At 34.6% G+C, this 22,795-nt stretch overlaps 1 protein-coding gene and 1 pseudogene across 1 annotated transcript; one reads left to right on the top strand and one right to left on the bottom strand.

Annotated features, from left to right (window-relative positions):
* The first annotated feature begins 5,183 nt into the window (after positions 1 to 5,183).
* LOC121294540 (meiosis-specific nuclear structural protein 1-like) lies at positions 5,184 to 9,912 on the top strand. The gene is made up of 10 exons (XM_041218328.1): positions 5,184 to 5,267; positions 5,920 to 6,144; positions 6,347 to 6,474; positions 6,673 to 6,775; positions 7,160 to 7,389; positions 7,690 to 7,906; positions 8,112 to 8,219; positions 8,543 to 8,800; positions 9,050 to 9,175; positions 9,805 to 9,912. Exons 1-10 carry the CDS (start codon positions 5,265 to 5,267, stop codon positions 9,910 to 9,912), a joined length of 1,506 nt encoding a protein of 501 aa, XP_041074262.1. The 5' UTR covers positions 5,184 to 5,264.
* A 1,672-nt stretch (positions 9,913 to 11,584) lies between these two features.
* LOC121294539 lies at positions 11,585 to 21,528 on the bottom strand (annotated as a pseudogene).
* Between the last annotated feature and the right edge of the window lie 1,267 nt (positions 21,529 to 22,795).

Raw genomic sequence — 22,795 nt, 5'->3', positions numbered from 1 at the left:
TTTCCTAATGTTTTTTTTTTCATGGAAATAGCCGAGCTTCGTATAGGTTCAGGGAAAACCTGATCATATGTTTCACAGTCCATCCAATTTAATGGCATTGAGCTTTAATGTAATTCATCTCTGCTGTGAGCTGTGAAGCAGTAATTAACTAAATTAGTGCATCGTGTGTTAAGAAAACCACACACGATGTGAATAATGAATATTGCAAACAATTACAGTCTGGTAGGTACATATGGTACAGAAAACTACTCTTGTGCAATATTGGGGTGATAATATGCTTTTCACACCTGGAGGTCAAGGTTCAAGTCTAAGTGGTCTAGTTGTGTAAAAATGCATTTTGACACCACCACATAGTTTAATACAGCACAGTTAAGCACAGGAGTCCAGGTTTGTATGGTAAATGTCCAAGACTGAACCCCAAAAGTGCAGGTCAGGATTAAGGTGCACATGTTGAATGTTGTGGGAAGACATGTGCTTGGCACTTGCTAGTAATATTAAAGTAGTCACCAAATAAAATGACCCAATAAAGAAAAAAAAGAAAAAAACAAGCAAAGCAAGGTTTACACCTGAGTAATCAAGACAGCAGCGGTCATTGCAAATGACTGAGCCCTTGGGCTAAATCTTAGCATCCTTGCATGTATACATCATTGAACAATCAGCCACCCTCCGAGAAACTGCAAAAGAATCTCTCCCAGACTAATATTGCTGATAGGAGGGCACCTGATGATCACTGCAGGACAGGTACGTGACAGGCTGACTTTCCTGAAATAAGTTTGCACAAGCTTTGGAAACTAAGCCAACGAGGCTAATGATGCTCTGTGGGACATACTTCCTCACTGATTGTCAATGGTTTGCAATCACGTCACAAGAGCAAGAGTCAGATCCTTGCAGAGATACCCTGAGGAGACTAAATTGGTTCCTTTTATCTGAACATTGGAAGAGTTTTTCATCCATCATTTACAATAAAAATAAATCCTTGAGAGGCCACTCTGCTTCTGGGGTGACCCTTGATAGCTGTCACTTGATAAGGTGAATGATAAATACAGGAAACGTAGATCGACTTTATCAGAACTCGGCAAACATTTCTGAATTTCACTCTTTAAGGGCATCAGTTTTTTTTTTCCCACTAATCGGAAGAAATAAAGTATTGCTGACCAGTTTCACAACACATCTGTGCATGTACTTTAAATAAGGGAAGCTAGCGATACCACAGGTATGGCAGATAGAAAAACATATCCTTGTTATTTTTTTGTTCTGAAGACCCTCCAGATATAAAACAGATGAGAAAGCAGATGCATTTATAACCACAAGACAGGCATCAGCTGCACAGCCAGCCTCCAATTTCCTAGAGAAAGGTGAAGAGAAAACTTGTCACTGCTCTACACCATTTCTTAATCTTCCTGTTTATTCTGAGCTTCATTAAAATCAATCTCCACTGGGCAGGCTGTCATTCAGCTTGGGCCTGGCCTGCTGTCGGCACTCTCCTGAGAACATCTGTCATCCTGATAAATAGTCTGTTAGGAGAGTTCAAACTCGGAAAGAGGGCTCAACAACTAAATAGAAAAAAGTGGACAGTTTTCCTCAAAGACGTCTCAGTAGAATTAATTAAAAAAGGTTCATTACAATATGTGAACAGGTATAGTAAAAAATAATACAGTGGGAGGTTGAGTTATCGTTTAGATAACAACCCACTGACTGCTTGTTGACATGGACAGACCTCCAGTCTAGGTAAACTTATTTACATTTTCACAGCTGACCAATTGCGTAGCTGTACTAATGAACAGCTTGCTGACACCCAGATAAAGTGTGAGACAGCAGAAGTTTGATCCACTGTGACAGGCAGGGGAAGCTGAAACACTCTCTTCTTTAATCATCCACCTTTTTTTCAGTCATAATACTCCCTAATATCCCAGTTAAGGAGGTAATCCTGTAAGTGAAGAACATTCCGGGTCATGCTTTCATGACTGTGAAGTTTTAAGGAATGTTATACTTTAAAGGTATTTTTCCCGGGGAAAAACAAAACAAAAAACAATAACATTAAATTAAAAATAATTATAATTAATTAGAGATTCAGTAGTTCAGTAGATATTGTAGTTTTAAATAGCGTATATTGTTCTGGCTGATAGTGGATGACTGTGTGTTCAGTGGCAACATTAAGTGAGACAAGCACATTTAAGACTGCCAGGACTTTATGTTTTATATAATTAATTATTTACCCATGTTGACACAATTAGATTAGTGTTTGCTTCTGTATGATCGGACTTTACTGTAATGAGAAAGACTACCCAGCATGCATACGGAAACTGCAGTGATTAAAGCAACATTGAGAACCAACTGACACCTAGCTCCCCTGACTTCATTGAAGTGCTGTGACTACTATGCTTGGGACTTTATTTAGAAGGAGAACAGTGGTTTTAAACAATTAAGTACCAAATAAATTTTTTTCTCTGAAAAAAATCAGAACACAAACTGTGTTTATGTAATTGGATACGTTACATATATACTTAAATTTGGCGGTTAACAAAAATAGAGGAAGTTATCATGACAATAGAGTTAAAGAGAACATTTTAATAATAGGTAGGTGCCAGTTGGAAATGTTCCAAAAAATTACAAAGTAGCTGAGGCGTATCCTGAAACAAGGGGAGGATGAAAGAGGTTGGCAGGTCATTTTGACCATCCAGTCACTAACAATTGCATATGGCACCTTTCACTGCTAGTAATGTGTCTCTCGCTGTTGTCAATGCTGATATACCTGATTTCACATCATTGGAACTGGGGTGTTTATCCAAACTCCCTCCTGCAGTTAATGCTGGGAAAGAAAACTTGAAATATGTTATAAACACCTTGGTGTTTAAGGCAGTGAGCAGTTATTAAAAAGTACAGAAATCAAAACTGTGTGACTCAACAGAGGAAAAACTGTTTGCTCAAAATGCTCCATACAGTGAGCTAACCTTTTGTAGTAAGACTACGCCATATCATGTGTGGTCACTTAGCTTTGGACTTCCATAATCCATAAGACCAGAGCACCAGACAACACTGTCCATTACACATGGCTATCAATTCCTCTTAAGTTTCACTGAAGTTTAAAAAATAGACATATAAGATTTTAATCACAAACAGTTGGCTTATTTAATGTCTGGGAATAATTGTAATTCATTTTAATGGTTGCATTGCAAAACACACTATAATGCACAGGCAACAAGAGATTTTACAATAATAATTAGTAACAACAGAGCTGTATGAGTAAAGCTCTGATATGCAGATTTTGATGCATTATAATGATAACATGACAAAAAAGCACAAGGGAGAATGCCATGAGCAAATTATTGAAGAATACTTAATATTTCATATATATATATATATATATATATATATATATATATATATATATATATATATATATATATATATATATTATATATATTCATTATATATAAATATATATCTATATATATATATATTATATATCTATATAATATATTATATATATATATAATATATATGCGATACATGCTATAACTAAGAATAAATTTGAGACTGTGGCAGTCAACACCCCTTGCAAAATCCTCTCCTTAAGGCCTTCATTAATATAAATCAAAAGAAGCAACTTTGTTTGATCATTTATTTGCAAAAATCATTAAGGCTTATTAGCATAATTATTCCCAATGGGGCTGCATGTCACCGAAATGAAAAATGGTATTATCAATATTTAAAAGACAGTATGAATCTTCCAGCCTCATTTTAAAGTGTTCTGCAGGTGCCACCCAGCTGCATCAAATTAGGCACATTTGACTAATTGATAAAGTTAACTCATCTTTAATGTAATAGGTTATTTTATATCGGCCATTAAAGTTGTGAAAACAGTGCAGTTAATATTTTGCCTTTATCAGTGTCACCTAATCGGATTTCAAGCAGCAGCTCAGAGCAATGCACTAAGATCCCCTGTCTAGATAAGCAATAGAAGCACCTGCTGACCTCAGAGAGGGGGGAGGAGAGGAGGGGAGGGGAGGGGGGATTTAAGGAAGTTGACTGATTTACCCTCCAGGGTCAGCTCTTGATGGCAGCTAAGTTTTCTTTCTTAGGCTGAAGTCATAGTCAACTTATTTTATTTCTGATATATTCACTTCATGTAATTCCTTACATTCTGCATCAACTTACAGTGATAAAATAAAGCTAGAGCTACAGCTTTTCACTTTTATCCCCACCAGCCTGCCAAACATCTCTTTGGCTAATTGAATAAATGTAAAAAAAAAAAAAAAAACTTAAATTGATTTAAAAGTTTGGAAATAAAATCAGTAAGGCATTAAACTAACATCACTGAAGATGGCCCAGTCTTGTACAGTTAGATCCTGGTGCCTGGCCAGTCTGTGTCACAGTGCAATGGGCTTTTGTCTCATCATATGTAAATCTGAGTGACACAGTGCTGCATATCTAGGTCTTGGTGCATAGCCAGGTTTTGTCCCACAGTGCAGTAGGCAAGCTGTCAAATCCAATATACCCGAGGGTGACGTTATTTTGTCACTTCCAATGTAAACACAAGTAACTTTCAATATCAGCACAATGGTTCAATGCTAAGACAAGCAGCATACTGTAATAAATAGCATGTACATTGTATTTTGTATGATGGACAAGATGCATGCCCTTGCCATAGGATTCCATATTAACTCTGTACTGGGGGGCAATGGCATGAGACATTGCTAGAACAGCATCACAGAGGTATTTTGATATGACCTATGACATGTATTATTACACATGGCAGTAAAACAGTAGTATAGCAGTACCAATGTACTACTGAACCTGACAACTTTCTTCAGGGTAACTCGCTCTATTATGGCATTGCAAAGGTGTTTGCCCTGCATGTTAACTTTCCTAGCACACAAGTGATTGTTCAAATAACTTTGTCAAAACAAACAGTGTTGACAATATTTAGACAATGACAAATAATTAGTGAGCTAAAAACAATTTTTAATGGAAAATACTACTCGTCTCGAGGTTCATATTTACAATGACACCCAATAATGGGCTCCAAGGGTTACTTACACTGTTGCTAAGTGACCGTGAGCGTTCAGGGTACGTAACCAACCAGAAGAGAGCTTATTAGGATATGTAAAGGCGCCAGGTTACCCGGACAACACTGATAAACGATCATAGAAAAAAAATAGAGTACATTAGGAGTTGTCGGGAGTCTGAGGGGGAAGCAATCTGAAATTGTGTTTTTATTGTAACGGGTTTGGATACATTGGTTATTTTACTGTGTAACAGTGATGGTAAGTTAAAAAAAAAAAAATAATACACACAATAATTTAGCTTTAGTGTTATAATGATGGTCGGCGGTCGTTTTTGTGTACTACACAGCGTGACGTTTTTGTTATTGAAAGTGTACGGGCTACAACATTGTTGTTGCATTATGTTAATTAACAATGCCAATGTGCTAAAAAAAGAAAAAAAAAAAAAAAAAAAAAATCAAATATTCTGAATGTTAGTTTTCTTTTTTTTTTTGTTTAGTTTTACTTTGTGTATATCATCGATCATGGCAGCCTGCCAGTGATACAGACTATCCAAACCCAAATATATTAATATAATATAAGCCGTGATTGACACATAGCCGACTGTCTACTTAAAACTTGAATTCTTTGTTTACTAATTATTCTCTGAAGGGCCAGTCAGCCCCCAGCGTTTGTTTATATCAAAATGTATTTATTTATACATCCAAGTGCCTAAAATAAAGCATACTCATTTGGACTATTTTTGCTCAGAAACTACACGAGACCACTCCACACCATCATCACAGAGAGACACTTTCCTTGTGCATCTTGTCTTTTAACTGTGAAATGACATGGGAGGTCTCTTCTCATCGTTTTTGGAATTGAATGTAACAACACTAGCTTGAATTGTCTACACGACTTCTTGCATTTTCAGGCTTCAATGAGTCTACGACGTAACTTGACCCTCAATCAGCAAAAGAAGTTGATTACGGAAGAAAGGCGAAAGGAGGTGCTCCGTGAGGACCAGATTAAACACGTTGCCAAAGAGAGATTGTTCGAGGCCAACCTGATGAGTGAGGATCGTCTTGAAAAGAAACGATACGTTAGAAGGGTCCAAGAGGAACAGAGAGAGACACTAATAGAGGAAGCACTTTATAAGGTATTATTATTATTATTATTATTATTATTATTATTATTATTATTATTATTATTATTATTATTATTAATAATACTTGCTATACTTTTATTATTATAAATAGGTCATCCCAGTTTTAATTGGTTAGGTAGGTATAGTTGGATTGCCACAATTGAGCAAAGGTTTTACCTAAACAGTGTCTATGTACTATTAGCGTTTTAATTAGGCTGAGCAAGACCAAATACTAAAAGAAAAGCAGCTTGAGCAAGAAGAGAGGATGGCCAAAGAATTGGCAAGGATAAGCTATGAAAAACTGAAAGATGAAAAAATTAGACAACAAGTGCGGGAGAACAGGTATTTAAAGAAATACTTAATAGGGGAATAAATAAGAATACGTTATTTAATTTAATTTACAAATCAAACTATTGATTTACAAATCTTTAATTTACAAATCTAACTACTCAGTACAGGAATCCAACATATTTTAGCAAAAGTGGCAGTGAAGCAATTTGGCTTTTAAGAATCTAAAACATTTTAATGTTTTCTTTACAGCATAGAACTGCGTGAATTGGAAGGCAAACTGAAATCTGCTTATCTGAACAGAGAGCGAGCAGCGCAGATTGCTGAGAAAGAGGTTTTGAGATATGAGAAAATGGTAAGTTTATACACATTTCTGCATTTCATGCACCTACCTGGTACATTACAAGTAGCTTACGAAGTATCTTAAACAGTGCCTCAGAATATATGTTGAGACAAAACAACTAAAAATCTGTTGTGTAAATGTTTACTGTAGCTGTTTAGTTTACAAATTAATTTAGTAAGTGGCTATTTGGGACATGTGAAAATAATCAGATTCGAAACAGTTGTATCAATATTTTTACAGCAATATTCAGTTAAGAAATGGTCTAATTTCTACATTATACTACCCATTGGTGGTCTGTTCCACATTTAGTTCTGCTTGAAGACCGCTTCCAAAAAATAACAATTGTGATTTAAAACTCTCAAAGGTGTTTACATGAAAGCCCTGTTTATTTTTCAGAAATCAGAATCGGAAATTGCCCACAAGATGAAGCTTGAGCATGAAAGAGCCTCAGAAGAGGTGGAGAAGCAAGAGATGAGACACCATGAGGAGACTGTCCGCTATCAACAAGAGCTGGAGCAGCAGCTTGAGGAGAAGGAGAGGAAAAAACAAGAAGCTTATGAAGAGTTTTTGAAAGAGAAGCTGATGATTGATGAAATTGTTAGGAAAATTTATGACGAAGATCAGACGTAAGTTACACCGTGTGTTTTGTTCTTTGGGTGAAGAAGGGTTGTTTAACAATAAGTTAATATAAAGTACACTAATAGCCATATATTTGTTTAATATTTCCTTGAATATTATGTGGCTATTATACATGTTTTGCTTATGAGATGATGATTATTATAATCATTCAGTTGATTGTCTTTAGCTGTTAAAGTTATTTTAACTCCCACATATGATCCTAATATGAATAATAATGGAGGTACACATATTATGTACTGTAAATGTGGAATTACTAATTTCATCTCCTAACTCTCTTTACTCTGCAGGGAAAGACAACTAAAGCTAGAGAAGATGACAGCCACTCAGAGGTATATAGAAGAATTCAAGAAACAGGAGGCTGAATGGAGGCGTCTGGAGCGTGAAAGAATGGAAGAGGAGAATAGACGAATCGGGGAGTTTGCCAGTTTTCAGCAACGTAGGGAAGAAGATAGAATGGCCAAAGTCAGAGAGAGAGAAGAAAAAAAACAATTCCTGCAAAGCAAGGTACACATTTTAATTACTACTTAGACTATTTTAGAAGTCTTATTTTGTTTTAGTTTTTTTGTTTTTGTTTTGTTTTTCTAACCCTCTTTCTAAAATGAAAGGAATACTAAAATAAAGTAGCAACATCATAAAAAATACCATGCTCCTGCTAAAACTGTATCTACTCCATGCAGTAGTAGCTGATGATAAATATCTTGAATCTCAGCTTGCAGAGAACATGGCAAAAGAGCAGCTGCAGCGTGATGAAATGGATCGGGTCAGAGAAGAGCTTTACCTGGAAGAACAAGAAGAAGCTGAAAGACAGAAGGAAATGGTAAGTACCCCACAACAAACCTCACTGTCTGAGGGTGAATTGCTGTTTCTTTCTGCATCTTCAACCATAATTGTTTGTGATTAAGGTTTATTAGCCCTATAGACCTGTCAGATGATGTTTAGTTAGAAGAATAAGAAACTACAGATTACATATTGAAAAGTCAAAAAGGCTAATGGTAGTGAAGATTCTTTTGCTAGGAAAAAAATAAATAACAATTATTTTATAAGTGAACCTCTGTATATTTTAATGCAGCACACATTTATACATCTGTATTTAAACAAATTGATATCATCTGAGTAAACTTTTTTTTTTTTTTTTTAAAGCAAGAAATGGAGAAAACAATCCGTCAGCGCCTGGAGATGCAGCAGACCTACCATGAGCAAATAGCCTTCAAACAATTGCGGCAGAAGGTTGAGCAGGAAGAGGAGGAGGCATTTAGAGAGATGATGATGGCCAAGTTTGCAGAGGATGACTGCATTGAGCAGATGAATGCCCAAAAACGTCGAATGAAACAACTAGAACACCGCAGAGCTGTGGAGAAACTCCTTGAAGATCGACGCCAGCAATTCCTGGCAGACAAGGTAGAAAGGGGTCTTTGTGTTTTAAAGCAGGAGTAATCGTCTTCTGTAGAATCTTTTTAACTAGACCTGGTATTTTAGAATAATTATATTACTGTATGGCTGAAAACATTTCATATAATTGAAATGTAAGTGTGTCTACAACATAAAGTGCAATAGTGTTGTTTGACAACTATAGCAGATGCACTATTAAAACTTTTTTTAAAAGTTAATGTTTTTGTTCTTAATAAGTGGTTTCTTCTTGCTCTACAGGAGCGTGAACTCGAAGAAAGAGAAATGGAACGAAGAAGGGATGCCATCCGCCATCAAATCATTGAGGAAGAAAGGCAGAAACTCCTCAAACAGCATGCTACTAAATTGCTTGGTTATCTACCTAAGGTGAGAAAATAAGCACCCTCAGCAAAGCAGAACTGTGCCTAGCTAGGGAGACCATGGGGATATATTGGAGATGGACATCTGTCTGCATGTATGATGCACTGCTTTTATACATATCTAGAGGACCACTTATGGGTCAGGCTATGATTAGTGGGGATGATTTGTGACAAAGTGGGTGCCCATGTTGTCTGTGTCACAGATTGGCCCCAGTGATCAAAAACGGCTCAATTTTCAAGTGTGAAGAAACTTACCAAAATCATTCCTCTGTTCAATTATGGAGAGTATCAGTATCTACAGGTATATATGGAGGCAGTGTGAGAATATATATTTTATAGAGAAATATCGACAGCACCTCTGGGTGCTCAATTTTGATTTTGCTGATGCATACATACAGTAGGTACCTACCAAAGGAACGTTTGCGTATTGGACCACAGTAACCTTCCTTTAATCTTGTAAATGAAGACTAAAATACAGGTTCACAGCTATTGTGTGACATGCTGCAGCAACACAAAGTACAGTGAAGCATTGTGATTGTTTGTATGTATTATGTCTAGGTACAGGTTAGATAATGAAATACTGAGACTTCTTTCTGACTAGTGATGCGTTTACATTTTCAAATGTTCATTTTTCAGGGTATATTCAAAGGTGATGAAGACCTTAACCTTTTTGATGAAGACTTTCGAACGAATTTCCAAAAGAGCAAAGTAGATTTTTCAGATGATGGTTGGGATTACAAATAATGTCTGTGAGTAACAAGCATTGTTTTAGGCTTGCCACTAGATGTCAGTTTTGTGCAATAATCTCTCTCTCAGTTTGATTTACATTAAAATGTTATTTCACAAAGCTTGTTTTTTTCTTTTGTTTATATAATTAGCTAAACATTATTAACTATATTGAATGTTTACCTTGACTGTCCTTATTAAATCTGTTTTCATATAGTAGTAATTTAAAAAAAGCTTTACTGTGTGTCCTTTTTATGTGAGGTTATTAATAAAACATTTAAGTAATACACATTTATTTTGTTCTTACTAATGATAAATGATGATGTGGGATATTCTGACTTTACTACCATTTGGTCAGTTGCAATGAACTTGAGAATGTAGTCCTCAATTCTGTACTGTTGAGTGCTAGCTGGTATGGTGCAATCTGCAAATCCTCTTCAGCTCTGTACTATCTTAGTACAAATTGCAACGAAAAAATATAGGGAACAAAGTACAGACCTCAGGGTTAACCTGATCATTTCAAGTTTGTGTAGTGGGGGTGGCAGAAAGTACCTGCAAATAGGGTGGGGACAGGAGAGAAAGAAGGGTGCTGCATTCTTCTACTGGAGATTTTAAAGCTCTATTATATTAGGCATTTTCTTCATTCTATATTTGTGCATCATTACTGTATAATAATACACTTCCATGTGAAAATTAATAACTGCATTTACAAGTAAAACATTTTAAAAGATGATATTAAGTTACCCTTTTAGCACTGAAGACAGTGAGATGTGTCGATCCAATTTTTATAATGCAAAGATATTCAGTACCTGACCAGAATTATGGTTAACAATTATTTTAATTTTAAAATGGGTATTTGTTTTGTTTTAATGTTTTGAAAATAGAGGGATTCTTTTCATGACAGCAACATATTACTACAGCTTAGTCTAAAGAATTTTATAATCCTCTAGGGGGCAGACAACTTACACATTGAGAACCTCTTCAAATCTATCTGCAGACAATGTTGAAACGTTTGATCTGTTGCAATTGAAATTTATCCTGCAGGCAATTGTTAGTACGTTCCTCCACCCTAATCACAGGATCATCCCCAGTTAGTATGCTACTTTTAGTTTGTTGCAATTGACCAATTGAGTTAAAATATCTCTGCTCATTACTTTGAACTTACCATATTAACACTCCACAAGTGGATACAGAGGAGCTGAAGTGAATATATTGTCCATTGGGGTGAATTTCCCTATTATCCTATACCTAGTGCTTGTCTCAGGATGAGGCCTGGTGGAAAACAATGTAGTGGAGCTTTAGGCTTAACGTGAAAGCACAAGAAATGCCAGTATCTCTCCAAGCTCTAAATCAGGTCAATGTGCACTTGAAAGTATGTTCACAATACCCACATAATGCAATTGCAAGCACTTGATGGTGAATGATTTGCAGGCTCTGTGATTGGCTGTTTCATAGCAGCCAGGTCAATTGACATGGCTGAAATGGCTGCCCATACCCATGCTGTTGCTAACCTGCCTGGTTGCTCTTTTTTTTTTTTTTTTTTTTTCCTCACCAAGGAATACTTAAAAAGGAGTCCACCCTGTGCATTTTTGATTGGGATTGTTTTAATTACTATAAGGAAAAAAAAAAACCTTTGTGAGGTTTCTATAATGTTTTAATAATTCAAAAGCACAAAATAAAAAGAGCACAACCGATTAGTAATGGAATGTAAAGACGATATATTCTACAATACAAAATATAAAGTTTAGAAGCTGCATTTTCGTTTTAAAATGACAACTGAAAATTTCAGGAATCACATCACAATTATTTCTGAAATACAAGTTGCAATGTGTGGTTTATTTCAGGACAAAATGCAATCTAGTGTACACCACTTAAAAGTCAAGGTTTGTTTATTTTTGGTCAGATCTTGTTTAACCAGCTGTAGTCATGTTGTACACTATGATTTTCCCCATTCCATGGCTTTCATAAATTCCTCTTCAGTAAAAGAGAGCATCTTGGCAGCTTCAATGTGTATCTGTAAAACAAAAAACAGGTGAAATGTATTTTACACCACATTCTTAGACCTTTACTGTACCTCCACCCTTGGGGTAGCTGGATAGTGCCCAATATAATAGACCCTGTATTAAAATCTCACTAAAAAGTTATCTGAAGTATTAAATTTACCCAATGCTCAAGAGTAAACAATAAGGTTGGGGATTTTGTCCTTGTAGTCTGTAATGCTATTTCAGTAAGATTGTACTGAAAGCATTATTTTCATGATAACCCATATTTGAAAACTGGGTTTACCATGAGAAAAGAGTGGGCAAGTCGACCTTATTTAACACTGCAAAATGAACCCTCTTCATTTATACCTTGCCATTGTTGCACTCCCCTCTAGAGGACAGTAGACATGTCTGTCAGTAATGTATGCTGACGCACTAGCACACACCCACCTAACAAATCTTTCAGGATTTTACTGACTGTGAAACTCCTTATTAGCCTTCCTTACCTTTTGTCTTTTTAAAATGTCTAAGCGTTTAAGTTGTTTCTTAAATCCTGTCATAAATTCTGTTTTGTGTTTCTCCAGCTTCTTATTTTCTGCCTTTAGCTGTTCTATTTTCTGATGCTCCAGACTGGTAGAATCCTTTAAACAAAACTGAATAAACTATTATTGCCTTGATAAGAGTATACAATATTGGATGAGTGACTAACAGAAGATCATAAACTGAAAATGTAACATTGTATAACGGGTTTATAACCTCTGGATTTTATAAGAGCAACTTACAGAGCTAAGGAAACCATCAACCATCAATGTTTAAAAGTTAACTCTTCTGAAAAATAGTGCAATACAACCCAGCTGACAATGTTTGTGTATTTAGATAGCCCCATCACCAAACAATTCAGGTCTTGTCATTTGTCTAATACAGACAGATCAGTGTTACAACTAATTTTCATGAAACGGCCCTATGCTGTTTATACAGTGACAAAAAGTGAAACTGCTCAAAAACTGCAATTATAGAATTTTAATAAGAAAGGCCTTCAGCACTGGGCATATGCAAGATCAACAGTGTTTCCACATTTAACTAAAATATGTAACTTATCTAGTAATACATGTTCTACACAAGACTTCTTTGTCTAGGTGTCGTGCTATGCAAGATAAACCCACACATCTCTGCTAATGTACATCAACTATGACCTAAAGGACCACTCCAGCAACTGAAGCCTGGGTGTCTCCTCAGCAAGTGGCTTTTGTTGTGGATATACAGTAGGAAGCCAACATAACCCTACCCTTTATGTGTGTTCATAAAAACAATATCAAGATTACACTAGTAGTGGTTGGTTACTTGTCTGTACCCATATCTAAATGTGTCAAAGCAGCCTTTTCACAATAGCATATTTGCTTGCTTCAATATACCATCACAACCTTTCTTACCAATCAGATAACTCTGTTGCAGTATATTATGATACATTTCTGCTTTTTGTTTCAGTATGAAATTAAACTAGTTTAGGATAACAGACTAGGAATAAAAATAGGTGATATTTACATCTGAAATAACTTGCTGCTTTGCTTCATTTTGTTCAGCTCCATTTTGTATCTTTCTGCCTCCTCTGATGCTCGGTTCAGACGGACCTCAGTGGCTCTGTGATTGGTCACAGTCTGCTTTTGTACTCTCTTCAGTCCTTCCAGTTCCTACTGATGCACAAAACAGAATAGAAAACAATTGTAAAACTGGTTACATCAGCAGCGTTATAAAAGTGTGTACATTGAGGAACTGACTCAGTTGGTACTTTCACTTAATTATTAAAAAAAAAAAAAAAAAAAAGAGGACCTACCAAAAGCATTTAAGAAATTCTACTGAAATTGGAATAAAAAACAGGAATAATTTACTGACTGGAGTAAAAGATCTGAAAATTAGTTTTTCAGGCATGAGAATTCATTTGCCACATTCCTGTCCTTAAAGTGGTTCACAGTACACAAGTAAACACCTCGAATAAAATACTAATTGATGGCTACATAATAAAACCAAATCCAACATCCACTGTTCATAATCTAGGTATTGGCGACCTTAGTTTCCATTGCATTTTTAAGTGGAGCGACTTAAAGTACTCTTGCCCCTTGCTGTGACAGAGGAAAAACAATGACGTCATCTTGCCACCTGCCAAGACTCACTGTGTAGCTACATGAGTCACTGGACAGTCCCTTCAACCTTCATGAAGTTTTAAGACTTCATCCTTGTGAACCAAGATCACAGAGGTAACATTACTGGAAAATGAGAGAGACAACATTTCTTTCATTTTGACTGAGACACAAAATTTAAAAAAGTAAGGGCTAAAACAGGAAGCAAGAAAACTTATAATTTATTTTCAAAAGAGAACAGCTGCATTCTGGAATATTGGTTGGTTTGTGGTTTAAACCAAGTTTTTTTTTTTTTTTTTTTTTTTTTTTTGTAAGGGGATGTTGTACCGACACAGATTTCACCCACTGTTGTGTACTGTACTTCATGAAGTGAATCTCTTTATACCCTCTCCAAAACAAATCATTTTAAAAACATTCCTCTAACCTGGATACAGCATATATACACTCATCAGGCTGCTTCCTTAATGATAACTGCATATCAAAGTATTGTGCAATCATAAAATGTTTTTGTTTGGTAATGTCTGCATTGATAAGAATATCAAAAAACACAACTGTAAAAAGCATATCACATCATATCTAAAACCCCACTGTACATTTTTTAAAAGGGCCTGTAAACAAAGTCCATCAAGATTAAACATGCGGTAACAATTTTATGAAAGCAACTCTTCCACGCTTTTTAAAGTTAATGATCCTGCATGGAAAAGATGTGAAGCTGAAACAATATGAATTTGACTGATGAACACAGCTAAAATAAGTTGGCATATGTTTGATGCCACAAAATTGCATAGTTTTACTTCTTCGTTTAAATTTAATAAAATATTATGCACTGTTTCATGTAACTTCAATAATACACCTGTATATTTTCCTACTAGTACTTGAAATAGTAGCTCAAGCTTTTCTTTTTTTTAAATCTGCTTTTAATTATTATGTTCTATTGTTCAATATCAAAAAACATGTATTAATTCAGTGTTGCTTAAACTGCACTGATAATAGGAAATAGCACACAGTTATTAAATCAAAGGTACATGCTTAATTTCCATTGCATGGTGTAAAACATTCTTTTAACATTGTCCATGCCCATCCCAAAGATGCTGCAAACAGAGGTACCATATAATGCCATTGTGGAATGTTAAAAATGGTAACCAAAGATGAATAGCTTCATAATTAAATAACCAGCGACATGTGGAATACAAATCTGCAAAAACAGTATGCACCCCCACCCCCCTCACTCCAGGGGTAATACTTCAAGTGTAACCTTTGGTTAGATCCATTGCCCCACCCTATGTCAAGGCCAGGGCAACATCAGTCAGGGATTTCTCTGAATTCCAAAGATATCTGTCACAAGCAGAAGTACTGCGTTATCACCAGCTGCAGCCGGGGTTCAGTTTACAGAGCCAAGCTAATCATATTAACGAGGCCATGCCAGGCACCCTTCTCTCAAGGGTTTGTATTTCAGCTCTTGTTAATAGTTGCCTAAGCTCTCTAGAATGAAGCGCTTCCTAAAACACAGGACATATGAGAAGATACATGACCATTCAGAACATGAATACAAATACCAGGGATGGGACCTAGTATAAAGCACCCTAGTCAGAGAGAGAGAGAGGTGTGTGCAACACAGATAATCACACAGAATGAGAAAAACAGAATGGGGACTTTGACAAGTGCTCATTATGTAACCCTTTTCATCCAAACTGCTTTAACTAATGGAATTTTCGGGAGGTTTTCTTGTGTTTTCACAATGTGCTCCTATAGCCTTTCATCTCACAGTAAACTTACACAAAGTGATTCAACAATTTCCATCTAAAATATTTGTGAAGTCATACGGACACCTCTTTTCTAAAATGGTATACCTTTTGCAAAGCAGTGAGCTGTTGCTGTAATCCATCACATTTTCTGTTGCTGTCCTATGCTAAAGTTTTGTATTTGTCAGTCTGGGTTTGCTGAATATTTGTTGTTTGATGCAACCTGGACCGGTCTTCTTCCAGCTCTTTGACCTTTCTACTTAAACTGCTGTTGTCGTCACCCTAAAGAATAAAAATAATAAAAAATAAATAACAAAATAACATATATATATATATATATATATATATATATATATTATATATATATATATATATATATATATATATATATGCACTAGTACATGTAAAATGTGTAAATACATGGACAAAAGTAAAAATATAATTAAACATAAGAACAACACATATCCACTAAAAACGAATACCTACTGTTAGAATAGCAAAGTTATTTATGGAATAACTTGTGAAAAATGTGATGAAAAATATGTTGGAGAGACTGGAACAACTCAAAAAGAATTAAAAATGAATGCAAAACCACCTTTCATTAATTAAAAATAAAAAAAATAACAAACCAATAGTACAGCACTTCACCAGTCAAGGACATGACATAAATGATGTAAAGTTTGTAGTATTAGAACAGCTAAAATTAGACAATGCGACATATAGAAGAATAAAAGAAAGTAAATGGATAAATGGACTGAATATGATTATGCCAGCAGGACTCAGCAGAAAAGAATGAACTAATTAACTTCAATAAATACGTAACATTTACATAAATAAATAAACAAAATTCATTCAAATGTTATGCATGCTTCTGGGGAGGCCAAATCAAGGCTGATCCTCAGAGCCAGCATTGCATTATAATATAAATATAGTTTATAAAAAATAATGTCAATTATAATTAATACAGATTTAAAGACAGAAGTAAAAATTATGTCACAATATATAGAACAACTTTACAACAAGTAAGAATAAATCATGGATTTGACTATAAACCATAGCAAGTAGTTGTCATGCATTAAAAAAAAAAAATGTATAAATACCTCCAATACTTTTATTCCCACATGCTCTCTTGAGAAAGATATGTACAAAATATCAAAACATTGGGCTGCTGGCTCTTTGAGCTAAAATATTATTATATATATATATATATATATATATATATATATATATATATATATATATATATATATATATATATATCACTTTTTTCTTTTTTAAGGCTATGCAGTAAAGACCCCTTCCATTGTGTATGCTCACTGAACTAAGTAAAGATTTCTCAGTTAGAGTTCTTTAAAATTCACTTGATTTTCCCTTTGGAGGGTAAAGCCAAATTGTCCTGCCAACTGTGACTTCAAACTTTGGTTATTATGTCTTTAAGAGGATGTCTTTGGTTTTAAAATTAGATCTAACCAATGAATAAAAAATAGGACAAATGAAAGGGAAGCAATAAATGTTTAGACGGCTTTAAATTGTAAGTTCAGTCTTACCTTCTTGTTAATCTCGTGAGTAAGCCTGTTGAGTTCTTCTTGCATGACTCGCAGCTTTGCTTTGAGAAATCGAATTGGAATTTATGCCGTTTTTTTTTTTTTTTTTTTTTCATAATTTTGTATACATTTTTCTAACTAGATGATCAATTTTCTGATAAAGAACATACTCATATGTCCTAAGGAATTACTTAAAGCAAACTCTCAAACCATAATAAAGCTTTCTGCATTGTGAATGGATGAATTGAAGGGAATACTGCAATAATGCCAAAGAAATACATACCCGAGCCCATTTCAATACCAACACTGGGTATGACATCATCCTCTGCATCATCAGCTATGGCATCTTCCTCTAGTTGTCCTTCACTTTTGTTAATGGTCTTTGCCAGGGAGAAATCAGCAAAGTCCTCAAGGACTGCTACATCATCAGCAGTATGTATTTCTGCTGTTCCAGATTTTGTACAAATAAATCATTCACTTTGTGTGGGACGAGGTAAAGCAGTGTAGTGGTGAATCACAGTACATACAGTACCTCTTTTTTCCAAATCATTTTTTTGTATTATGTATTCATTCTTGCTCTCAAGAGAGTTAACTGTTCCTTAAATGGAATTCGCCATCTAGTAACACTGGTTAATCTAAATGTACCTTTTTTTTTTTTAAACTCATTGCTAATCAAATAAAATAAAAATTGTTTATTAGCATCAAAGCTAATAAATTTAAATGTAAGCCGTACAAAATTAAGACTCTTGTCTCAACTGGTATGACGCTGTAAGAAATCTGGGGATTTTTAAAAAATTTAGAAATGCTTTTTTTAAAATTTATTATTAGATGCAGAGGGAAATCCTAAAATGTTAAGACAAAAAGAACCACATAAAAATAGTTTATTATTTGCATAAATTAATTACAAACAGCACAGTCAGAACTACACTTTACATCTTATTGGGTTCAGTATTTCTTCTCAGTCTATCAATTATACAGCCAATTCAGTTTATAACATATTTTTGTACAAAACCAAATTAGTCTGCTTTACAAAGGCCAATCACTTGAATTGTACAGTTATACTGAAATGCCAACATCTTAAATATTAACATTTTCAACAAAAGATAACTTTAGGAGACACGTAACTAAGTAGGAGAGCAGGAAATACCCCGCATTCCTCTCCCTATCAACAGGACCATATTCAAACCACTCTGCGGTTTCATTAATAAGGACTCCTTGTCTCGGAGTCTGGTGAAACAGTTATGGCCCTCTTTGTTGCTTACGGGGTCACATTTGTATTCATATTTATTGCTCTGTGTTGTTTTTTTTTTTTTTTTTTTTTTTTTGTTTTGTTTTGTTTTGTTTTAACAACATATTTGTAATATTATACTGTGATCAGATTTCAGAAAAAAAAAAAAAAAACCCTCACTCTGATACTTTCTTGATTCTGTTTCCTGATGGTGCTCTGTTCTGACCTGTAGATTTTGAGCTAGTCTTATTCAACGCCTGACCATGGAAAAAGGATTTGTCATACTGTACTATTATTGTTAGGGACAAGGAACAAGGATTCTCCAAACATCACATGCCCTTCATATAATCTGGATGACTAAAATTCTTACTAAGATATTGATATTAAAACAATCATATACTAAAAGAATATACAGTATAATATATAGTATTTTTTTATATAACTCGCGTATAACTAAATCACTGATAAATATCATAACATGCTTACCCATAACCTGTGAAAAATAGAAATGTAGTACAATTTTTAATTAGAAACATATTAAAAATGAATTTGTGCATATTAATGTATTTAGAAAGGCTTTATTCAATACACTTAATTTAGTTTATGTTAAACTCACAATAATGCAATTGAATGAGCTCTGCTTTAAAACAAAGGTCTGCTTTCATAGACTTGCTCTTCAGCCATCTGCAACTATGCCAGTACTGTTAATACTGTTATTAATATGTGCTGTGTGTGTTATGGGCTCACATGTCTGTTTTTATCTGGGATTTCACACTAGCAGGTATGTTTCACCCTCTTGGACATGCAGACTAACCTTAAGAAGTACATTCAACAGTAAATATTCTATACCTTTGCACTGGGTTGTTTCGTAGACTTTATGCTTGGTACATCAGAATGAAACCAATTTAAAAAAAACATTTAAAATTTCAGGACAGGCTTTGACAAAGCTTAGATGAAAATACTACTGAAATATTATACGTGTAAATCATCCTATACAAAACCATTAGCTTATACAAAAACCATTGCCTTAGATAAACAGATTATCTAAATTGTATCAAAAGATCAAAAGAAACTATTTGAAATGTTGAAACATTATATATATATATATATATATATATATATATATATATATATATATATATATATATATATACATATATATATATAAATACATAAATATATAGTATATAAAATATATATATATATATATATATATATATATATATATATATATATATATATATATATATATATATATATATATATATATATAGCTCTGGAAAAATTAAGAGACCACTGCAAAATTATCAGTTTCTCTGGTTTTACTATTTATAGGTATGTGTTTGAGTAAAATGAACATTTTTGTTTTATTCTATAAACTACTGACAACATTTCTCCCAAATTCCAAATAAAAATATTGTCATTTAGAGCATTTATTTGCAGAAAATGACAACTGGTCAAAATAACAAAAAAATGCAGTGTTGTCAGACCTCAAATAATGGAAAGAAAATAAGTTCATATTCATTTTTAAACAACACAATACTAATGTTTTAAGAGTTCAAGAGTTCAAGAGTGGAAGAGTTCAGAAATCAATATTTGGTGGAATAACTGTGATTTTCAAGTACAGCTTTCATGCGTCTTGGCATGCTCTCCACCAGTCTTTCACATTGATGTTGGGTGACTTTATGCCACTCCTGGCACAAAAATTCAAGCAGCTCGGCTTTGCTTGATGGCTTGTGACCATCCATCTTCCTCTTGATCACATTCCAGAGGTTTTCAATGGGGTTCAGGTCTGGAGATTGGGCTGGCCATGACAGGGTCTTGATCTGGTGGTCCTCCATCCACACCTTGATTGACCTAGCTGTGTGGCACGGAGCATTGTCCTGCTGGAAAAACCAATCGTCAGAGTTGGGGAACATTGTCAGAGCAGAAGGAAGCAAGTTTTCTTCCCAGGACATATATATAGATATATTCTACTTAATCTCACACCCTGTCTAAACTCTATGATGCAGGCCTTCCTGGCATCTGAAAGCCTGGCCCTTCAAAATCAGCCAGACAAACAGCCTCAAAGGCAGGCAGTTGACACACATCTGTTTCCTATACTGACCGAGTGTCTGCCCAAGAATGAGTGGTCCTCACAGCTGAAGGATTACACACACTATATATATAAAATGTATGTATGTATGTGTGTATATATATATATATATATATATATATATATATATATATATATATATATATATATATATATATATATATATATATATATATCTAGATCAATTATTATTTTCAACAGGATGTGACCCGGGTTTAATCCAACATACTTAAAATGTCTTATCATAATCATTGTGCTTTGGAAAATGATATCAGAGTCATTACCTGAAATCCTCATCGTCACCTTCGAAGCCAACATCAAGATGGGAAGAAATTGGTCTTGACAGTACTTCCTCTTGTTCCCTCTGTAGGACAAAGAAACAGGTATTAGCATAGTATTACAATCTTCACTGTAAATATCCTTTAAATTTGAAGAAGTAACAAACCCATCTCATTCACGCCTTCGCTTCTTACCATGACTTCTTCAGCCTGATGAACCAGTTCAGACGTCCTTGCTTCCAGCTCTGCATTTAGACGTCTGAAAAATGAACAAAGTTATTTCCTTAATAAAATGGAGATAAAATAAACTAACAAGTTGATACTGTAACGACACTACATGTTTCACAACTGAAACTGGTTCAAAATGTTATTTCCTACTTGTATTCTTCTTCCTTGGCCAGCAAATCTGCTTGTGATGGTTTCTTTACTGGCGCTGGTGTAGGTCGACTAAGAGGTCTGGTAGACACAGAGTTTTCAGTCCTGGCAGACAAAGGTTTCTTTATCCAAGGGCACAGAAAAAAGGTGAAAAAAATTAACAAATGAAATGTAATGTTCCCTAAATATAAAGATAGGATACCTTCTCCTTTATAGCTGATAGCATACGAACTACATAAACATGTGCAAAGCATGTGTACATTTACATACTACTAGGTAACACATACAGTATATTCATGTATAAATTAATAAATACATTGGTCTTGTTTAGTGTTCAAGAGAAAGAGGAACAGAAACAATTATGTTGAATATTAAGATTATTTTATCTGTAGCTGTTTGGGAAGATTACTGAAAAACACAAGTTAACAGGCTTGGTACAAATATGAATTAATACAGCCTATGTAAACAGATAGAAATTGAATACAAACATAGGAATAGTATGATTCTGAAAGCTGTTCGCAGCAGTCCCCAGACCCATCTAAACTTCTTAATTTAATCCAGAAGTGAAAATAATTATTCCAAATTGTTTTCAACATATTAAAAACCGATTCAACATAAAGTAGAATAATAGACACGAATATTTTTTTGAAATATCAATGCTCCCAGATAAAGCAGAATTACACACAAAGTGCCATGTTTCAACGAAATGTTTGTACAGTACAGTGGTAGTAATGTATTATTGATTTGTTTGAACATTATCAAAACGACTATTTAACTGAAATAGCTGCGTTAACGTAAATCAAGTTTACTGGTGAATATATTTATATATTGGGTTTTTAAAATGTTTGTCTTTTGCAAGGTCGATCTCCTGTTTGTTTCCGCCATTATTCAGTGCATTTAAAAAAAAAAAAAAAGCGTCTGCGTTGCTTGGAAACCCCAAAAACTGCTCTCTCACAGCCTGTTTACGTCACCAATCCCGTATTATTTTGCAAGAAACTCTCGCGACAAAGCAAATGGCAACTGGCCTTCATTTCTTCCAAAAACATGACATACTTTACTCAATAAACAACGTGCTACAAAGGTTCTCACACAAGGGGTCTTTAAAGGGGTGCTTCCCGAGGTTAATGTCTATTTTGTTATGGTATTGAATTTTAATTAATCAATTTACTTGTAATGCACTGGTCTACATGTTATTACGTGTTTGATCACTTAAATAATAAATGCCCAGCATTTGTGCTGAATATGGTTGGGGTGAGATACCACGGTGCATTATTTACATTAACTATTATTTATAATAATAATTAACATTTAGTAGAATTCTAAATCCACCACAGAGATCGTTAAGACCGTTAAATAATACATTTTCCTAAAATTCGACTGAATAGCGCTCCCTGCCGGACAGATTAGGCGCATCGTGGATTCATGAGACAAACATTGCAGCCTCAAGAATAGCAACCCTGCTTAGCCTTTTTTTTTTTAAAGGTCCACCAACAAAATACATCGAGCAAAATTCAGTATAGGC

The sequence above is a fragment of the Polyodon spathula genome, chromosome 19 (genome assembly GCF_017654505.1).
Source record: "Polyodon spathula isolate WHYD16114869_AA chromosome 19, ASM1765450v1, whole genome shotgun sequence".
Taxonomy (NCBI): Eukaryota; Metazoa; Chordata; class Actinopteri; order Acipenseriformes; family Polyodontidae; genus Polyodon; species Polyodon spathula.
Note: the sequence above shows the minus strand (reverse complement) of the source record. Positions and strands in the feature narration are given on the sequence as shown.